At 43.5% G+C, this 17,115-nt stretch overlaps 1 protein-coding gene across 2 annotated transcripts in view; it reads right to left on the reverse strand.

The window, feature by feature from the left end:
* The window catches only part of Supt3h (SPT3 homolog, SAGA and STAGA complex component), a 328,941-nt gene that overhangs the window by 12,474 nt on the left and 299,352 nt on the right, over positions 1-17,115 (reverse strand). The window contains exon 12 of one of the 2 annotated variants that reach the window (XM_051152918.1): positions 10,780-10,848. The exons of the other annotated variant lie outside the window; for it this stretch is intronic. Within the exon in view, the coding sequence (XP_051008875.1) occupies positions 10,795-10,848 (54 nt within the window). The 3' untranslated portion in view covers positions 10,780-10,794. Of the gene's footprint in view, positions 1-10,779; positions 10,849-17,115 lie in introns of those variants that run through there. 2 annotated transcript variants of the gene reach the window in all.

Genomic DNA, 17,115 nt, shown 5'->3' on the forward strand with positions numbered 1-17,115 from the left:
AAATAACCCTAAAATTCATGTGCAAACACAAAAGACACTAAAAAGCCAAGGCGAGCATGAGCAAACGAGAACAAAGCTAGAGGCACCATAATATTTGATTTCAAGGTATACTGACTGCAGAGTCATAGTGAACAAAACACATGTGATCGGCACAAAACAGATACAGACGCTAATGAAAAACCTAGACACAAACCGCACATCCGTGCCAATGGATTCTTGACAACGGTGCCCAAAACATACCCTGGAGAAAAGGCAGCCTCTTTAAAAAGTGGCCCTGGAAAAAGTCACATGTAGGAGAATGAAACTTGATCCTTATCTTTCACGTCTTATTGAAATGAACTCAAAAGCATCTAAACTCTTAATGGAAAGGCAATCCCGCTATTTCCAGCGAGATGGGCGGCGTGGAAAGACAGCGTGTTGAACAAGACAGGTGGGCCCAACACGCTAGGTGCTGTCCTTTGGCTGTGATACCCGAGAGAGGCAAGTTAAAAGGAGGCAAGAACATTTTGGTTCATGCTTTCAGAGGATTTGGTCCACCACGGCTGTCAAGGACCAAGATCCTTATCTCAGCAGGAAGCAGATGGAAAGAGCCTGTTCCTGCTGGCTTTTCCCATTTCTGTTTTCTAATTCCATCTGCGCATGCCCAGCCTCGTCGGCGTGTGTTGGCCTGCCCCTTCATGTAGTCACACTGTGAGGAATACCCTACTAATCTCTTAGGCGGTTCTCAGTCCAGCCAAGCTGACAAGATAACTGTCACAAGTTCACCCTTGTCAGTTTGACACCCACACACATCTCCTTAAATCTTAACATACCATCCCTGTTGGCCCAAAGGTCACCTCTACTCAAAAGACAAAATGCTTCCGTCCAGCTCCAAGAGCTCTCATTGTCTGAACAGTTTCAACACTGTTCAGAGTGTACTCTGCAAGGCAACGGTGGGTCACTAAGAATCAAAACCAAGCAGCATACTTTCAAAATATCACAGTATAAAACAGTAAATTTCCCACTCAAATGGCGAAGAAAAAGAGAACAGCAAAGGAGGATTAGACTGAAGCAAGGCTGAAACCCATCAGGGAAAACCACTCCTTTGGCTCTATGTCTAGCAGAAGATTAAAAAACAAAAAACAAAAACAAACCACAACCAACACCCTGTGCCAATACAAAAACACAACACAGGAGCAAGAACATCTACAGGAATGCTTGCTTGCCAGTGGTTGATACCAACTTCATTGAACAGCAAATGAATTATAATTCAGGTTCTTAAAAGGCATTAAAGCTAATGAGCACTAAAGTGATGAGAAATCAGGATACAGTAGTTACTGTCATATATGGTATGAAAATGCATGTTTCTGTGTGAACCTGCTATCATCCATCCATTCATCCATCCAATGAATGGTGCACTGTCTGGCAGATAGAGCAGGGTCACGGGGTGGTGCAGAGGCAGTCTGATGTGGCAGACACATACTGAACAAGAGCTGACAAACACAGTGATGTCCATACTAGAGGAAAGCAGGCATCAGATTAGACAGCAGCAGAGGCAGATGGTTTTGGCTATGGGGGCTTCTGGAGGGAAGAGACACAGCTGAGACCTGAGCTGTGGATGGAAGGTGATAAACAGAGGGACAAGAATGCTCTAGGTTAGATGCTAAGGAAGAACTTGATTTATTTTGTTCTTAAATAACCACCTGTGGTGAATACACATTAAATGCAAGACACCAACCCAGAAAGTTTGTGCTGGAAGGCTAAAAGAGTCACCTAAGAAACACTCATGTTATATAAGAATTCTACTAATTGTTTAGAAACACTGCTGCAAGGCCAAGCATAAAACAGTCTTATTAGTTTAAATTATTTCCTCAGCATTGATTTGGAAGCTGAAGGCAACAGCCGTGGACTGACAATGGAGGGCATACCACTCCCATGCTTGCCATCGCATCTTCTTTGCCCAGAGTTATGGGAACAGATTCTTTTAACTTGCAGATATTACATCCTTATATTTCTGTAACACATTTAAATCAGTAGAATTTACCAAGGACATTTACTATTTGCCTTAGTCATTCTGAAGTTTTACCTCCAAAATATTATAAGCAAAACATTTCCTATGGTGCAAAAGCTTGCTCAGAACAGAGCCATCATGTTAAATAACTAAATAGTCTAACCTAGAGAACCATCTCAAGATAGACATGGTATCTATGGGAACCTACAATATGGTACAGTGGGAAAGTGACCACTTCATCGGGTACCGAGGAAATTCTACAGGCAGGCTTTTGGGGGTCCAAAGGAATTACGTTCTCGCACAGACCTAGATCCCCTCGTCACGCCATTGTCTAAGTCAACTGCTTCCCAGTCATATTGTTTCGAAGATAGCAAGGAAGTTTAGACTTATAAGGAATAAATGGTCTAGTTGTACTTTTAATAGAGATAATCCTAATAAAGAATAATTTCAAAATATATAATTTAATTAGTTTACAACAGATTTTTAGAAGGCCTATGCAAAATTCAGCAGCAATTCCAGAGAGAGTTGGCCAAAGCTAAGACCAGAGTTATTCTTACAAAAGACCATGCCTGACATTTCATGAACTCTTACTATGATCTTGGAAGACTGGAAGAATTAATTCTCTCTTTCAGTATCCCACAGCCCCTGAATGAAACAGAAACAGTATTTCATAAAGCGCAGCCTCAGGCTGCACAGTCTCTACCCAGGAATGACTCAAAGACCCACTTCTGCTGGTGTCAGGAGAAGGGACACATCTATGGGTCTCCAGCCCATTTGTTGGTGGCAGTGATGGGCAGACTAGTCCTCTACTCAGAGGACCAGGTGACCTCCTGTGACTGCATCCTGTGCACCAGAGCTGAGGGAGGTGAGAGGAGGTGAGAGAGAGAGAGAGAGAGAGAGAGAGAGAGAGAGAGAGAGAGAGAGAGAGAGAGAGGAGGGAGGGAGGGAGGGAGGGGGAGGGAAGGAGGGAGGGAGGGAGGGAAGAGAGAGACACACAGCTCATGCACACATAGATGCCTGGAGAAAAGATGGAAGGAAAAAAACAAACGTAAAGAAATATAGTATTTCAATCAAAGTCTGAAATTTGTAAAAGTGGTTTTGGTCTCCATATAGTAAAAATATTTATCCAAGAAACTTCAAGTCGGGTGTGAACATCCTACTTCTAGTGAGATTTTGTTTGGCAAAGGGCTGTAGAAGAGCGGAAGCTAATACAGAGCATGTCTATAAACAAATTTATTTAGTTAGTATAGATTGACACACTCACTAGAGAATTTCAGCAATTACGTCTGTAAAACTATTTCCAACCGTGGTTTCCTTTTGTGATTCTGCTAATTTGCTCAATGTAGGCCACTTTCATGCACTGGCTGTTCTATCTTTAGCAACCCATGCTGAAATGAACATATGGAGACCCTGCCTTCTTTCCAATTCAGATAAGCATTAATTATATGGAGACATTAAAAATTTAGGCTTTTAGTGGAAAAAAAAGATGAAGGTTGTAATATCTTAAAACACGATGCACTTTTACTCTGGAGAAATTTAGGTTTGAATATGGAAGTATTTGGTAAAATGTGAGGTCTGAGTAAGCACTAAGCACATGTATTTGCATTTCACATTTATGATTTTGATCATAATTATAATAGATATAATAAAATCTAAAATAGTTATCAATCATACTGGCCATGCCCCAGAGCATGGGGTGGGCCATCCTAGGAGAGAATGGCAGGACTCAGCTATTCAGAGAGAACTCAGGTGGACTAGTGCTGAGCTATAAGCATCTAAAGTCTCAGCATAGTGTCTCCTCGTGGGCATCTTGAGCTGTCTGTGCTGGGTGCAGAGAGAGAAGATCGGCTTCCTGACCACCCTCCATTAATCCACAATCAGCTCCACCTACAGAGACAAGCCGGCCTCTACTGAAAATGAGCAGGCAGAGGGAAGGGGTCCTAGTATGTCATTGTTCTAGAGTTTTTCTGTAATTAGTGTTTTTCAAAAATGTTGAAAACAAAGAGGGAAGGATGGCAAGTCCATGGACCTATCACTTGACAAGTGTCATGCTGAACTACCTTTTTTATTCTTTTCAGCTTGTTTCAACATGATAAACCCAACAAGGCCATTTGAATGGCTCATATATTGCTGCTAATGCAATGTTTTTATTAGCATATGATAATTATATATAATGGGTCTCATTATGGCATTTTCATAAGTCCATAACGTATTCTGATCCTACCATCCGGTGTTACCCATTTTTGTCCTTCTTCGCCTCTCATCAATCCCTATCCTCTTGTGTGTATGATCGAGTGTGTGTCACTATGGTTGTTTGCCAATGAGGGGAGGGTTTGTTTTAGGATCACGGGCACCTTCCCTGTGGCTACATCATGGAACAAAGAGTGTTTCCCTCCCCTACCAACAATTAATGGTCGCCTCCTTAGGGAGGGGAAGGGACACATAAGTCTCTATTCTCCATGGCTGGGGTCAGTACAGCATAGACAGAGCACAGGCAATCACTAGCATGCTATGCCTGGAAGTCAGGGTTCCATACCATGCTAACCTTCCCTGGGCTCCTGTGATCTTTCTGACCTTTGTTTGCAATGTTCCCCAAGCCTGGGAGGGGATGATTTAGATATTCTATTCAAAAGGCATTTATGCTCAGTAGTGTGATAGGTTACACAGCTGGTCTTACTTGTGGCTTCATATAATGGTCATTGGATGGTATTATAAGTTCAACAGGTTCTTTTAAAAGGATAGCACTTCCTAGCAGTAGTGAACCTTTATCTGAAAATAGGCTCTTTTCAGATGTAGTTTGATTAATTTGAGGTGGTTAGGGTGGGCCTTAACACCAGTGGTGTCTTTTAGAAGAGGCAGGCTGATTTAGGGAAGTCACTAATGAGTTTAGCAAGGTTATCGGGTACACAACAACAGAAGAACAAGAATGTTTAAAAAATATTCTAGCAATGACCGAAAGAAATGAAAGCGTATAAATCACAAGCGCGTGGAAAACAAGTCAGGGCAACTTCATCACAGTGTGTTTAAGATCTGCACAGTGTGCATCCTGAAAGGTAAACTGACGCTCTTCACAGCCATTCCTTTGGAGATTTCAGTAGCTTTTCTGAAAAAAAAAAAAAAAAAGAGGCAAGCTGACTCTATATAAAGGAGAAGGAGAGGGAGATGGAGCCCGAGATGGTAAGAGACTGATCAAAGAATAACATTAACATGATAGTAAGACATTATCCAATTGGAAATATAACAGAAGTGTTAAAGCAATGAAGTCAGGGCAGGTATGCAGACGGACAGTGGGTCAATGAACTGTGATAGAGACAAAGCGCCCGCCACAGCCGAGTGTGGACACAGTTCATGAGAGCTTACAGTCTTTCAGAGCACAATGGTGGGACATCTGAACACTCACATGCCCAGGATGGTCCTTTCTCCTAACCATTTACCACATGCACATGGTGAATACAAATGAATAGTAGACCAAACACAAGAAAGCACAACGTTTCTAGAAGATAAAGCTTTCCTAAGAGAAAACTTTTGTGAACAATAATAAGTAGTTTCATCACTAATGCACCTACAGGGGGAAAAAAAAAAAGATAAATTGGACTGCTTTAAGATGGAGAATTCAAGAGCTGGGGTAGCCAGTGGTCAAGGAACTACATACCCACAGAACTGGAAACAAATGAAAAAACAAACTTAAGAGAAATGAAAATATGTCTGCATGAAGAGTTTTCTATATGAATGTGTCCATGCTTTTATGTGAATTCTATTTAGAATTGACAATACCTGGATGTTACCTCAAATGTCCATTATGGAAACAAAATGCTGCAAATCCAAGAATGGAATACTCTTTTATAATGAACCTAAATGGATGTGCAAGAGTAATAGACGTGTGTGTGTAAGAGTCTGGATTACAATGGATTATCCTTAGTGAAGAAGTCAGGATCAAGGGAGCACACTCGTGCGGTTCCATATGGATGGCATTATAGAAAAGGAAGCACCACAAGATCAGACAACGGACCAGTGGCTGGCAGGCCTGGCGATGATGGGGGAAGACAGACTCCTTTGAGTAAGGGAAACAGTGTCTCGACTGTGACAGTGGTTTCAGCTGTCACTGCTCTTTATACATTTTTCAATGCACTGTCAAATATACATTTGTCAAAACATCAAATGTATACTTAATTTAAAAGAGGGACTTGTATTGAATGTAAATTATATCTTAGTAAAGTGGAACAAAAATAACATGGGTTTGGGGGGTGGCCAGCACTTACACACAGCAGAGGGTGTCGGGACTTGGTGAGCCCTAGAAAACGGGAGATAATAGTGTCTAAGGTGTTGGCTGTCTACCTGACAGTACACGTGAATAGAAAAAAATGTATGGATAGAGTTATTCTCTAAGACCAAGGTAAATGTGTATGCAATTACAGAATCAGTCTAATTAACTTTGCCAAGCACTTACTGAATGCCTACTGTGTGCCAGGCACTATGATGGAAAACACATACCCGAGGCATAAAATAGAGTGTCTTGGACTCAAAGCATACTAGGTCACATGGGTACAAATGACAACAATGATCTCTCTCTCTCTCTCTCCTTTCCTCCCTCGTTTTTTTTTTTTTTTTTTGAGATAGGGTCTCACTATGCAGTTCTGGCTGTCCTGGAACTTGCTCTGAAGATCAAGCTGGCCTTCAATTCACAGAGACCCTCCTAAGTGCTGGGATTACAGGCATGTGCCTTCACACCTGGCTGGGATCAGCCATCTTTGAACTGTCTTATGGAGTGTTTGAAATAGATTCCTAGGGAACTGCTGCCTGGGAGGCTGTGCGAGAAAGCCTGCTTTAGAATACCATCTTTAACCTTTGGTCCCTTTTCTCACTACTTTCCAGATCTGCCCTCTTTCCGCAAACCTGGTCACCATCAAATCACCTGTGCACTGAAGGCAATCAGCTTGTCTTTGTCCAGTGCTGGGGATTGAACCTATGGCCTCAAGCACACTTGCCAAGTGTTCTACCATGAAGCTACACCCCTAGTCTGCAACCAGCCCTTGCAAACCAGGACTGTCTTGTGAGCTACTTATAAGTGAGCCTTTCTGTCAAGGACTGGGAGACAATAAGGGGATCCTGACTGCTTAGCTTTTGAAACATTTTTGGCTGGCACCCACAGTAACACACTTATGTGCGTATTCTCACAGTAGCTTTCGCTGACAAGGCTTTTCCACAGGCTCATTGCATACCTCTGGGAAGCAGGTGGAGTTACTATCTTGATTTTAAATGAGCGAAGTGTGGCTCAGGAAGGCTGACTAACTTACTGAAATGTCACACATACAGTGAGCTGGGACACAGACCCAGTCCCCCCAATGCCCAAGCCTGCTGTTCCCATTGCCCTCAGGGATACACAGGCAAATGAGCTCAGGTTGGTGTGTTTTTGTTTTTCTGAGACGGGGCTTCACGGTGTAGTCCAAGTACTGGGGCTCACAGTTTTCTGTCTGAGACTTTTTTTAGTGCTGCAATTACAGGCCCAGCTTTCTTTAAGAGGTCATTTTAGTTTAAATGACTAAACAACTGAAACGAATGATACCTTGTGACTGACTTCAACGCAAACTAAGTTGTAGCTGACACCCTGGGTCTCACACATTGGAAAGGTTTAATGTACTTTAATGAAGTGCCTGGGAAATGGCATGTGGCCAGCGAGTACTTGTTGAATGAATCAGTGTGCAAAATTGCACTGTATTTGCTTCAGTCTGGTGTGCATGAGCCCTCCAAATGAACCTCAATTGCTATGCTGGTTTGATCCGCCTCTAACTGGAATAACCTGGAGAAATGGCTAGAGAACATAACTGAATATTCAGGCTGAATTCATCTTCAAAGAAAACAAGAATAGACTCATAGACAAGATGCACAGACACTGTCCTGTGTTCTTCCTGTCTGGCAGAATAATCTCAGGCAGTAACTATATATGCACAGGAGAAAAGGTTAACTAAAAACCGCTCACAAGACCTCCACACTAAATGAACAACACTGGCTAAGAAGAACTAAAGGCTAGCTCATCTGCAGACTACACAGATGGAGGGCCAAAGAAGAACTGGATGCTGTGCAGTGGTCCACGTGTGAAAGCCAGTGCAGCACGGTGGCCAGGTGTTTAGCTGGGGAGAAGACCGACTGTGACTGTATGTTTCTAATGATCCTCCTAGCAGGCCTGGCCAAGAGCCACCACTGGCTGACATCTGGAACAATGCAAGATGTTACTTCTTCTTGGACAGTGGAGTCTGAGAACTTGCACAGTGGATCTGAGGCCAAGAGTTGGTCAGAGAGGATGACTGGAGGGTGGGAACCAAAATGCTAGTTAATGGAAGGCCAACTTCCAAGAAACAGAATTTGAAAGTTAAAAATTGCTCAAGTTGAGAATGCACTAAGGCTTAGATTAAATTTTAACCAATAAACGATTTAAGGAGGCCTGGGGAATAGTCTCATTACTAAAAAATAAAAACTTAAATTAAATAAACAGAAAATGGCTTGACTCACAGCTCTTCCCTCTCCTCTCCTCTCTTTTTTTCCCTTTCTGATTCAGTTCAGTTTAAGTCTCCCAGAGAGTCCCTGGGGAGACTTTAGAGGGACACACACGTCTTGACATATATTAGGCAGGTCAAATGCAGATGTATGTTTTTTAAATTAAGATGGCTTATTTAAAGCAATAAGGAGCTGCCACAGAATAGCCAAAATTATAGATATTAGAGATGGAAAAGACCCATTAGATCATCAAGTCTGTCCCTCAGGGCTAGTGCTGGAGAAGCAATCGAAATAAAACGATCTACCCGCTTCGCCTGTGGCTAGAAGACAAAGAATACTCTTGAGCAACCAGCAATGAATTTTGGAAGTTATGACTAAAATGCTAAACTTCTTTTATCAGTTATTTGGCTCTTCGTCAGGAGACACTTGGCTATTTTGTTCCAGGTCTTACATGCTCTCAGCCTCTGTAGATATGAGTCAATCAATCAATTAATCTATCTTTTTGTGTGGAAAGACACAGAACATGTGTGTGTGTGTGTGTGTGAGAGAGAGTGAGATATATCACATTTTATTATACGTAATTATATCTATCCCATGGACTTCCACTCCTTCAATCATACATAATCTCACATCCATTCACAATAAGTTAACTGGTTCATGCAGAGATACATTCAGGTTAAGAGCTGCTGGTGTAGAAACTGCAGGCATCAACTTGGGTCATGTGAAGAAAATTTACACACACAGCCCATGTAGAGGGAGAGAACTGCCTGTAGTTTTCCTGACAGGAATTGCTTCAATAATTTTAAATACCTATAAATAATGCTTTTTACGTGTTTTGAAACGTCTGTAGATGACATTTACCAAAATACAGGGGCAGAATAGAGCCACATCACTAACTAAAGAATTGCTTGAAATTGCTGAACTCTCAGAATGAACTGGAGGTGGATTTGCTTACTAGTAAATAGGCACTCTTAGATCAGTGGTTCTCAACCTGTGGGTCACAGCCCTTCTAGGGGTTGCATGTCAGATATCCTGTATATCCGATATTCACATTATTATTTATAACAGTAGTGAAATTACAGTCATGAAGCAGCAAGAAAATGATTTTATGGTTGGGGTCACCAAAACATGAGGACCTGTACTGTATTAAAGGGTCACAGGATTAGGAAGGTTGAGAACTGGCATCTTGGAGGGACCCTGCTGTGACTGGTAGCACCAAGCAGGCTTGGGCTGGTGACGCACCACAGGCATGGCTGGCAGCACAGACGGTGCTGCTCACTCGCTGAGCAGAGAAAAATAGGACTTCTTTGTCAAAGAGCCATTGCTCTGAAGAATACGGACTCCTTGAAGGAATTTGGTAACGTGTTCCCCCTAAAGTCTTCTAACTAGATTTCTACTTTTTTATTGTTTGAATAAAAATGTGACAGGACAACCTTTCAAAATGAACCTACATGACTTGTTATGACCTTATACTGAGAATACACACAAAGCTTAGGTTATGAGATAGTAGAGTCCCTTCTTGATTTAGGTGATGAAGGACTGTGCCTGGAGCCCTAAGCGGACCGGATAGCTCTGACTTATCAGTCACTCTCCTGGGACAAAGACCTTGCTTAAGTGAGGCCCCTAATGGATCTCCTTTAAGCTTGGGCGCCAGATAACATGGGAAAGCCATCATCCTCAGACGCTGTCTCATGGTGCAGACACCATGTCTTGCCTTTCTCAGTCTTGGCAGGACTCCTGCTCTATTTGGTGAGGGACAAAGAAGCTCAGAAGGAGCAGATGAGGTCTGAGGAAAACCAACTACTGGTGACGGTAGACAAACTCCCGCCATCTGTTCCACCTCTCTTTCTTCTCCTTTCAGATCCTCTCTTCTGTTCAGTCTACTCCTCCCCCCTGCCCCTTCTCCTGATTATTCTTCAGGCTTGGTTGAAAATGCCTGGACAACGCCCACCCTCATAAGCTGCACTGAGGGGCCACGCCATGCAGCTGTGAGCACAAGGCAGCACACCCTCTGCTGAAGTTCCTCTCCCTCTGGTGGCCCACCCCGAGCCAGAACTCTCCTGCCCTTTCTTTACCTCTCAGCTCTATCCAGTGTTCCATCCGATGAGCACACACTTATGTTCTAGTCTCTGCACAGAGCCACAAACACATAACAGCAAAAATGTAAGCCTTTCAACTACAGCTAACATGAGGTTTTCACTACTGGTCACAAGGGAGGAAACATCTCCATTTAGATATGTCTTTTCAGTCAAACATTTTTGTGTAGGACCTAGAAACATGACTTGTCTTCACATATTGTGGAGACAATCTTATTATCTCCATCCTTGCATTCCAAGATCTCCATTGAGGAAATACAGTATTTCCCTCTGTAAAAGATAACAGAAAGAGGACATAAAAATGTGTCTTTGGGTCAGTGACATGGCTCAGTGGGTAAAGCACTTACCACAAGCCTCATGAGCTCAGCTTAATCTCCAGGAAAGAACTGACTCCCCCAAGATGCCCTGTGACCTCGACACATGTGCTATGGCAAGTGAGTGTGCATGGGCATGCGTGTGGGTGTGAACACACACACACACACACACACACACACACATCAAACAAAGTAAGATTTATTTTTAACATGCCCTTGTTGAGGTACTTGCTAGAATGAAAGCCAGCACAGAACTCATTTGCCGAGTATTCTCTTGTGCCGGCTGTAGTCCTTGAGAATGTGAGAAAGGCCCACCAGCATGGAGGGCTGCATGCTTTCTCACTTCACAGCTCTCCACCACAAAGGCCATGTCTCCGCATTCTGCTCCTTCTGAGGAGGGTCACTGGCACCCCGCACCCCCTTCTCAAGAGGCTCTGTGTGGAGGCCCATCATTCCAGCTGGCCAGTTAGGACTGGCAGATGCTTCTGCCAAAGCAGGAGGTTTCCATGCCTCCTGTTCTGTGTTCCCCATGGAAACAGGTCAGGGCTAGCAGGCAGCATGACCCAGAGTACTCAGAAACAAATGCAGGCAGGTGCAACGCAGAAGCAGGAGGCATACTCTGTCTCCTCTCTCTCTCCTAATGAGACCGCCATCTTTATTTGTAGAATGGTTCCTGAATGTTCTCCCGATGTTTCTACGGTGTAGCCAATGACACTGACCTGAAATGTACCATGTTTGACCCTAAGGTAATTAAGATTTTTGTATACTGGAGTGACTCAAGCATTACCACTTAGCAAAGGCTACTGTGGTGGGGAGAGTGTGTATGTGATTGGGGAGCAGCTGTGCATAAGGCATCGGATAGACCCACAGCTGTCACACTGTGCGGGCTCGTTTATATCAGGTCGACACAGGCTATAGCCAACTGAGAAGGTGACTCCATCAGATTGGCCTGTTGGCAAAACTGTGGGGCATTTTCTTGGTTAATGATTGATATGAGAGGGCTGAGCCTACTGTGGGCGGTATCCTCCCTAGGCAGGTGGTCCTGGGATGCATAAGAATGTAAGTAGAGCAAGTCATGGGAGCAAATCAGTAAGCAGCACTCCTTCATGACCTCTGCTTCTGTTCCTGCCCTGACTTCCCTGAATGACAGAGTGTGACTGACCAGTTGTAAGCTGAAGTAAACCCTTTCCTTTCCAAGTTGAGGGCTTGCTCATGACGTTTTTATTATAGAGCTAGAAACTTTAAGACAACACACACACTATTACAGTGGGTGCATGTGGGTTTTATTTTTTCTGTTTTGGTTCAAGGACAGCCTTTAGGTTCCCCCTCCATCTGATCTGTCTAAAGGGCGGCCAAGCATTTATCCTCTCATTATTCTTGTTTGATAACAAGACTGAAGAGTTTGTACTGTCTGCCATGATGCGCGCGCAAGCTGGTTGTCTTTAGCAGTCTCAGGGACAGCAGTGCAAGGACGTACTATTGCATGCTCTCGGGTCTCTAGGGAGGAATATGGCTGCTCTCAGAGGAGAGCGAGGCTTTGCTGAATCTGCTACTTTAGGAGGAAAGTGGGAGGCTGGGTCCTCTTTTGCTGTATCTTTTCCCCTTTTGAAAAGTTGCCCAAAGAGTTCCAAGCAGAGTCGAAGCAAAGTTATTGGTGTCAAGAAGCCAAGATCGCTCCCCATGCTTTGCTCAGTGAGGGAGGAAGGAAGCTGTTTGTACTTAGCTCTTCTCTTCTCCAGCTTGAGCCAAGGCAGTGAGGGGAGAGGGTGGGTAAATGAAGAGGGTGGTGTTTATCCTTGACCAAAACTCCCAGGGTCCTGCCCTGAGCTCTGGCTGTCAAGTGTGGCTATCACAGCTTTAAGACAGATAGCCTTCTCTTGGAGGCTACACACTAATTATAACGCTGCTGCCCGAGGGAGCTCACACATGCAAACCATTATGTAAAGCAGGACTGCCTTTTCTTTAAGGATATTCAGGCTCATTCGACATGGTTTCTTCAATGCTACAAAATCAGGGCAAAAATGAAAATAAACAGCTTCAAGTATTTGCAACAAAACTCCCTCATGCATTTATGGGAGTCCAGTCAGAGTGCTCTGAAGTATGGCCTGACATGTCAGGAGGCACGGATCCTCTCCTATTTCGAAATCTCTAGCACTTGCACTCCTATCCCACATCACTTCAGTCTCACTCAGCTGTTCACAGGACAACAGCCCCTGCTATGAGAAAACAGCTGGGCTTGGAGAGGACCAGTGAACAACAGGAAGCAGGCAAGAGTGCGCTGTAAATTAAACAAACTCCCCATAAATTACACACGCTAACATATGAGCACAAGCGTGGGGCATGACGACACGACATAACTTTTCAAAGCAGCTGTTAAATGCACGGTGCTGCTTTCCTTAACGGCGGGCTGCGTTAACTTAAGGCTAAGGTGATGATTCCATTGATTTAACAGTTTAACATGGAACTCATAAATGAGAATAAAATCTGCAATAAAGAAGTCATGGTTGCTTTAACATTCATGAGTGGAGAACTAGCTGTGTTATTATATGAGAGAAATACACACACACACACACACACACACACACACACACACACACACACACACATATATTTCAATTTCTATTCTATCAACTTTTTAATGTCACAAACTAACCCAGTAAAGCCATTTTAGGCTTAAAGAAACATCCTTTTATTAAAAACCCAGGGCTCTGGTGGAGCACCCCTCGCTGAATTTTCGTTTTCGTTGTCCGAGTGTCCCTTCTTTCGTACTGCCTCTTTTATGTGATGCTCTGACAAAACAAGGAAGGAAGGCACTTACGATCCCTTTACAGCTACAGACCACCGCCATGGCATTCAGGCTCTATTTGGGAAGAGTTTTAAAGCAGGAGAAGACCACCCGTAATCTGTGTGGTGTCTGAGGTGAAAGGCAGTTCACCTGGGAAAGCAGCGCTGTTGGAAAGTTCTGACCAGTCATCCTCTTCTCTTTACTTTCTTTTTTGAGACAATATCCCATATACCCCACGCTGGCCTCGAACTTGTTACGTAACTGAAGATGAACTTGGCCTTCTGATCATCTTGCTCCTCTCTCCCCAGTACTGAGCTATAGGTGTGCAGCAGCATGCCAGTGTATGCAGTGCTGAGAACTGAATCCAGGTGATCTCCCACTAGGCAAGCAGTGCGCCAGCAGAGCCACAGGCCAGTACTGCTGTCAATCTTTTGCATCCATTGGTTTGTTTTCCACTGGTGGGCAGAATCCAGATCAACTGGGCTGATTTGGGTGTGCATGGCGTATGTGTGTGTAACTGTGCGTGTGCATGTGTTCTGACTTTGTTCCCCTGTCTTCTTTGCCCCATCCCCCCACACTCCACTAGTCCTTTAGGGCCCAGGAGAGACGGTGCTTCCCCTAGCCTTATCTGGATGTAAAAGACTTAGCCTTACCTAAGAGTGTTAAGTTAATAGTACCTGTCGAGCCTACTGACAACACTACAATTATCCCCATTCTTGTCCATAGCTGTTGTAGGTAAGTGGAAAGCCTGTTCAGAAATGTGACACTAATACCTGACAGATACCCTATCAAGACGGCAATAAATATTCACTAGGAAAATTAGTAACACACTGATAATGGTGACAATGTTAGTGAAGGCTAAGTTGACTAAATGATTATTATGTGCTAAACACTACTCTAAGTCCTTGTTTGGGGCTCATTAAAATGACACCCCAAAGTATGATCCTTTGAATGGAGGGAACCTGAGGCAGAAGGCCCTATGAGATGCTTTACAATCTAATCTTTTAAGCCTCTTTCACTGTTGATGGTGGAGGCTCTCACACTGATGGTCCCTTATAACGAAGATCTGTCTTCTAGAAAACATGCAGTGTCTTAAACATCCTCCTCAGAAGTCATCTCAAAGTACCAGAGAAGGGAGATAAAAGTCACTGTGCCCACGGAGAGACTTCTCACATCGTGAGGGTCCACCTGCCTTCCCATAGCTTGCAGTAACCTTCATCACTCAGAAACATTTTGCTCTAGAATACCATCTCTTCTTTGGGATCATTTATTTCTCCTAAAAATCATTTTCTATCCTCACTGTTCCTCTGAGGTTGACTATAGCCACGTCCCAATTCCCTTCCAGCATCTATCCACTCTCAAGTTAAAAACAACCCCTTTAAATGTCTATGAGCGTCTTGCCTGCACCCATGTTTGTCTTGCCATATGTATGCCGGCACCTGTAGAGGCCAGAAGAGGGGCTAGATCTCTGGAACTGGAGTTACAGATGGTTGTGAACTACCATGTGCCTGCTGGGAACTGAGCTCAGGCCCTCGGTGAGAGTAGCAGGTGCTCTTAACTACTGAGTCATCTCTCAGCTCAGAAGACGTTTAAAAAATATTCTTTAATGATTTCATACATATATATTTCATATTTTGATCATATTTACTCCCATTATCCTCTCTTATCCCATCCATCCCTTCTTAGAGTCCACATCCTGCACAGCCATGTTTATGTACATTACGGTAGCTGAATGTCCTTTCTCTGTCTGACTATCGCCAGTGTGCCTCAGCAAGCCCCCAGATGCCCCAGAGGACAGTTAGTCTACTTTACATCCTTCCCAACAACCCTACAGGGCAGGTACCATTTATTGCTGACTTTACCACATAATCAGGAAAGAAGGAGATAAATACAGAGACGGTTCTAGGTCTCTGAATTGCTAATAGGTTGTTAACTTAGCTTAGCTTGTTAACTTAGCTGGACCTTTGCTGGGAACAAAGGTAAGCTGAATAATAAATGTTACTTGGTATATTTAATCAAAATTAGGTCAAGTCACATGAAGCTTACACACACGCACGCATGCACGCACGCACGGCATTTTCATATGGTTCAAGCTCATGCCATGAACTGATTTCTAAGTTAGTCCTTCTATATGCTTACTCCCAACTGTAATTGACATCACACTCTCATATTTTGTCTACAAACATACGTGCAGGCAAGATATTTGTATACACATAAAAATGTCTACTGTCCTGGTGGAGAGTGATAGTCACCTGGGAAGGTTCCTAAGACGGCATCAAGCACAGCTTTTAAAAAACTGTGCCAATAGACCCTGCTTTTCCTGCTGTTTGAGACTTAGTGGTGGACATCTTTGCTATGTATAACCCCTCTCCATACAGTGACAGTGAGGTACGTTGTGCTTGCCTAGGGCATGTTGAGGGTCCCCAGAGAGAGAAAATCAGCGATACCGTGTTTTTCCATAGCTCGATAACACGAAGCTAAAGGTAACGAGCACTAAGAACGCAGAGCTGGACAGGATTTAAAATTTTGAGTTCCCAGCACTTCTGGAACAGGGCCATAGTGAGTCTGGATTGGGCCTCTAAGACTTTTATTACTTGAACTCAATGCAGCTCAAAAGACAGACTGATCTAAGGAGGAACAAGAGCCGTCCCACTCGACATAAGTGACAGTCCGTCCCTGGTGTGCTCAGCCCAAGCCAGAACGTGCTGTTTGTTCCCCTCCCGAAGAGGCTGAGTCCGAGGCTCTTCCTGAAAGGTATTTGTGATGAAAGCACGAGCTGCTTCGGAGCTGCGCGAGGGCTTGCTAACGGGAACAGAGTTTGTTTTTCAGGTGGGAACATTTTTAGTTTGCTGGAGATTTTTATTTCCAAATCTCCAAATTCAACAATTCTTTAGCCTCTGTGAGCCTTCAGATGGAAAGGTCCAATATTTAGAGTAAACAGCGTCCCAGCTTCCCCTTCTGAGAAGTTTTCTTTTTCTCCCCTGTTACAAGAGTGTTAAGTCCTGGCAACTGGAATACAGAACCCCTTTGTGGTAAAGCTCCATACTATACCACGCGGACTGTGTTGCTAATGAGGTTACTGCTTAACAGAACCTTAGAAGGACATTGAAAAACGCAAATACCCTGACAAACGTGTTGACCGAAGGATGCCAACAACTCTCCCAGGGTCCTATCCGAGATCCAAGGATTAAAAAAAGTAAAAATGAACTGTAGTGTATGTGAAAAATCATAACATTGAAACATAAGTCCATTTATCTTTTAACTATTTTTCTAGTTCTCGTCCAAAATTTTGCTGGTTATTAAAACATGCCTGTGTAAATATAAATGTTCTGCTTTATAACTTAACTCCTGTTTCTTGTTCTTAAAACATAATAATGTCATTGTTTGTTATATCACACTTATTCTTAAAGCAGTAGGGCTTGATTTCCAAGGCTGTTT

This window comes from Acomys russatus, chromosome 11 (genome assembly GCF_903995435.1).
Source record: "Acomys russatus chromosome 11, mAcoRus1.1, whole genome shotgun sequence".
Taxonomy (NCBI): Eukaryota; Metazoa; Chordata; class Mammalia; order Rodentia; family Muridae; genus Acomys; species Acomys russatus.